The sequence below is a fragment of the Sparus aurata genome, chromosome 18 (assembly GCF_900880675.1).
Source record: "Sparus aurata chromosome 18, fSpaAur1.1, whole genome shotgun sequence".
NCBI classification, from domain to species: Eukaryota; Metazoa; Chordata; class Actinopteri; order Spariformes; family Sparidae; genus Sparus; species Sparus aurata.
The window spans coordinates 32,099,434-32,104,250 of NC_044204.1; the positions used below are offsets into that span (position 1 = coordinate 32,099,434).

Sequence of the window (4,817 nt, forward strand, 5' to 3'; positions counted from 1 at the left end):
CTTGTGCCTTTGAATATATGACACAGGTAGCTGTTAATAATGAGTGTGTGAACGCGGAGGTTTGCTGTTTCTCTGGTTCTTATTCTCCCGATTTGACTTTAAACTTGTTGAAGAAAACTTCACTTTACTTTGTAAAGTGTGTAGTCGCTTGTTTAACTTCCTGACTTCAGAGCTGCTTCTTTAGTTTACGGTGAGGTAAGAAGCTTTTAATTATAAATCAGGCAAAATAAATCCGTCTGACGTGAGAGTGAAAAAAGTTTGTTGGTTCATTTTGGGGACAGTTATGCTGAGATCTGTTCAGGGAAGAATTAGACGCGATTATAAGTCAGTTTTGTTTGATCTGAAAGTTTTCTGGAGATTAAATTTTAGATAATCTGAATAAATCTCGGCCCAGTCGACGGGATATGTACACCGTAAAATGTGACGAGGAACTGAAGCTGTCAGATAAATGTAGAGAAGCAGAAGAATGAAATAGAAATACACAGGGTTCGTACGGGTGCTTGAAATCCTTGAAAGTGCTTGAAATTCAATGTTGTGTTTTTAAGGTCTGAAAAGTACTTGGATTTTAGTTTAAGTGCTTGAAAGTGCTTGACATTATAACTCAGTGTCTTTCACGAAATTGGGATCAGACTGGATATTTAATTTCTGAAGTTTTGGCTATTATGAAACATCATTTTAGATGTTTACAGCATAATACAATGTACATAATTGTGATAAGAAAAAATCATGAGTATATATTATCCTGTAGATACGTAATTTACCCCAGCAAAAAGGTGCTGGAAAATCTTGAAAAAGACCCTTAAAAGTGCTTGAAAAGTGCTTGAATTTGACCTTGAAAAATGTGTATGAACCCTGAATACAGTATGAGTACCTTGAATGTGTATTTAAGTTCTGTACTTTCCCTCTCACTCTCTTCTCCTTCCTCTCCAACCTTCTATAATAAAGAGTATGATATTAAATCAGATATTTTGGAGGAACAGTTTCCCCACTTCCTGCCTTGTTTTTGTCTTTAATCTGTATTTAATTGTCTTGAATAAGACATTTTCAGGCTCTTTCCGTCTCCGTCTCTTCCTCTCCTCTCTGCCTGGCTTGATGTTGTGGATTCACTCGATCGCTTCTGAGCTTCTTTCACCGCCGTCTCCTCTCAAACTGACGCAAGCCAAATATGTAGGGGAAGAAGGATGATACATACCAAGCAGCCGTCTGTTTTGTCCGAGAGAAGCACAAAGCGTTTGAGCCGTCATGTATCCAGTATTAAGCTACTTCACCGCACACAAGAGTGAAAAACAGGAACATTTCCAGGAACAGTCGCTGTTTTTTGTGGCCATCTGGTCGACCTGCGTCAAAAACCTGTCCGTGAAATCTATAGATCCAACTATCAGTAGAAATGTAACTGCTGCAGCCCTCAATGACAATGTAGCCGAACCTGTACTGATACTGATCTGGCAGGAAAGGCAAGACGATAAGATTTGCACTCCACCTGACGAGAAGCATAATAGAAAGTAAGACGCCTGATAAAGAAGAAAGATGAAGAAATATGCAGGTTTAAAGATGATCAGAAACTGCTGAGCTGTTCATTAACTCGCTGCTACTTCTTTATTTATTCGCTCCAACCTACTTTGCACTTTTTAGTTCCATGATTTAATGAGCACAACATATTTTCACCAGCATGAAGGAGCATGAAACACAAAGACGCCATCATCAGGATCACATGATCACGAAGTGATTGCCGCTGTAGAGCCGATCAGACTGAACGAAGCCGAGCCGTGTGACACGACCATCGCTGCGTTTACACGCTGTGATGTTTTCTCATTAAGTTTGACTCCAGAGGAATGCTCAGTTCCGTCTCCAGGAGCAAACTTCACTTGTTCGCCTGGCGGGGACTCGTTGCAACATTGTTAGAAAGAATTGTTAGAAAAGCGTTAACTTCCTGGGTGGGATGTTTGATACAGATGATTAAAGTCGACCTCTGCAGAGATCCTGCGACTTGAAAAAAACAAATAGTGCAAACAGGTGACTCTCTCTGCGTGGATTCCTCCCTCTGAATTCCTAATTGCATGATGTAATTATTCGCTTGTTATTTTCAAGACGTTACAACCTCGTAAAGTTTTACAGGCTCTTTTTAATTGACAACAAAAAGGCAGTAACGGGGCACAGCGTAGGCGCGCAGTAAATTCTTATTTCATAACGTTCTGACGGCGTGGATGCAAAGAAAATATAGGAGAAGTTCCTCCAGGTGGATTGTAGCTGTTAGAGAATTAGGACACAGGGTCAGCGTCAACTTTTAAGGCCATTAAAAGAGGTAAACACAGAAGTGCGGGCATGACTTTCCTCTTGTCTGCCATGAGATGGCAGCGCAGGCTATCGTCTAAAAAACAGAAAGACACCAGCCGGCGCCCGATTCAGTTACAACAAGAAGAATCTGTATGATTCATGCTGTGGTTTAAAGGTCACATCACACTCAGAGTCTCAGCTGGATAAAAGGTGGATATTCTTGGTGAAAGAGGTCAATCAGTGAGAATGAACATAATGGAAACTCTCACTGCAGAGTTCACCTGCTTCATCAGGGAAAGTGGTACATTCCTGATTTTGTGTTGTTGATTCCAAAATGTCTGAAACATCTGAAAAAGATGCCACCGAGGAAACGGAAGTCGTGTCCTCTGTGGGGTTTTTTCTTCCAAGCAATTCCAAAAACCTGAGCTAATAAATCCCAAACACACTCCTAAATTAACAACATGTGCATTTTATATACTTTATATACTACATAATCCACATTTTGAAGTGTCTTATATGCTTTCATGCAGATATGCAGTGGTGGATTCAGGGTTTTGAGGGGCAAAGGGCAGAAAAAATAAAAGGGCACCACATGTATCCCAGCAGGAAGTCCACCAGTGATCTTATAAATAACATATTGTGCAAAAAATTTGATTTATTATTTTCCTCTAACCTTGTCCACAGGGCTCCTGCTATATATATTTATTTAATTTATTTTTATTTTACTTATTTAGATGTTGTGTTAGAGGACATAACTTTTGAACTTATGAGTAATCATTGCACATCTTGGGCAAGCTGTTAACCGATCAACTCTGAGCTTTGAGCTGATTCACCGCCTTCACAATTCTCCATAAAGAAAAACACACTGACATCTAGATATACTGCACACACTGATCCTCGGCTTCCTGCCCCGCTCACACACACACAGGAACATTTTCATGCAGCGTGTGCTGTGGACTTTCGTCGCCGGTGTAACTTTAAGTGAAACAGTGACATTCCATCACTAACAGGAAAAAAAAAAAAAGAGGCCGGGGAGGCAATGAAACGCTGCATTAATGAACTAATGTTTTACGGTCGGCGGGTTCATCGCAGGTTTACTGTGAGTTTCTCTTCAGTCTGCTGTGAAACATTAATCAAACTCCACGAGCGCCTGCAGGCAGAACTGAGGGGGGAGAAAACAAGCGCACAAGAACACCTGAGCAGGAACACAAGACGCAAGGGTGATGTTCACGTTGTTGGTTATAAAAGCAACGAAACTTAAAAGTCTCTTCATGATAAATACGGTGTTAAAACCTGCAGAAAGGGTCCTCTGATTATGAGCCGTTTCATAAGTCAGCACTGGTTGACACATAACAGCTACCGAATGAACATGTTGATAATATTTTACTGACTGGAAGCTATAAATGTGTAACAGAGTGCATAACAAAAGCTCGCGGTGATTTGTTGCCGCGGGTGAATATTAAATACGGGGCACATGTGTGGACAGACCGTGTGATTACTATTCACACTGAGGAGCCAGGAGGGATTTATGATCAACAGACTCGAGTGATCCGAGTTCATTTGAGTTCTCGGATGAAACATTAGACGCTTGCCTCAAAGTGTTTATGTCCCTGTTTGTTCTCAATCAATAACCCTGATGATGCCGACGAGTCAAGTGGAGCTTTTTAAAGGAAATACTGCCGCGATCCGACGCCGACACAGTCCAACGCTCTGCTGACGGATTCTGCTCATCTTTGAGTTTAATACATTTCCACTTTAATCGATGTTTCCTCATCGCATTCACACTGTGACCTTTGTCCACGAAGGTCAACGCATCTGCAGCCGACTGCTTTTCACTCAGAACAAGCACGATAAAAAAGTTTTCGCATGCAGATTGATGCTCGTTCTGGATGACGGGGGTTATTATTTCACCGCTCTTTTGTCACATTTTATTTGCCGGTCAATCGCAGAGAAGTTCACGGTGACACAGCGGTAAAAAAAAGTGTCTTAGCTATAAATTCAACTACAAGCGAGCCAAACTTTTCCTCACGCGGTCCAAACATGACCTCAACGCAAAGAACAAACCCTGGTGATCGCTCGGAGCTTTTATGACTCTTACCTTCGGCAAAGTGATTCAGAGTGACTCCTGATGCGTCCTCGACTTCCTTTTTGGTTTTCATCACGCCGGGATTCCTGAACGTGGCGGTGAAAAGAAAAGAAAATCTACCTGGAGCTGCGAGTGGATAACGTGGCTCCTGTGAGAGAGAGAGCTGTAGCACGAGTGCTCGGGCAGGAAGGGCCCGCCAGGTAGATGGGAGGGAGTCACTACCAATGAATAACACCTTAATGACCTCCCTGCCAATCCCAGCGGAGCTCACTTTATGTGCAGAAGATAATGTGGGACGTGAAGGTGGACTTTGGGGAACGAGGGGACGGAGCTAAGGGGGGAGGAAGGTGTGACAAAACCTACTTTTAACCCCAGCTGGGACTCTTTAATATGTTAATGCGACTTCTCCTGTGAGACGTCGCCGCTGCACTGTTATGTTAAACCGTGAATGCAACCG

General features: G+C 42.2%; 1 protein-coding gene across 2 annotated transcripts in view; it reads right to left on the reverse strand.

The window, feature by feature from the left end:
• LOC115568977 (sodium bicarbonate transporter-like protein 11) overlaps positions 1 to 4,523 on the reverse strand; it is a 27,199-nt gene extending 22,676 nt beyond the window's left edge. Inside the window, exon 1 of one of the 2 annotated variants that reach the window (XM_030396777.1) lies at positions 4,373 to 4,523. In XM_030396777.1, coding sequence (XP_030252637.1) covers positions 4,373 to 4,433 — 61 coding nt within the window. In that variant the 5' untranslated portion in view covers positions 4,434 to 4,523. Of the gene's footprint in view, positions 1 to 1,192; positions 1,302 to 4,372 lie in introns of those variants that run through there. The other variant, XM_030396778.1, reaches the window with a different exon arrangement.
• Between the last annotated feature and the right edge of the window lie 294 nt (positions 4,524 to 4,817).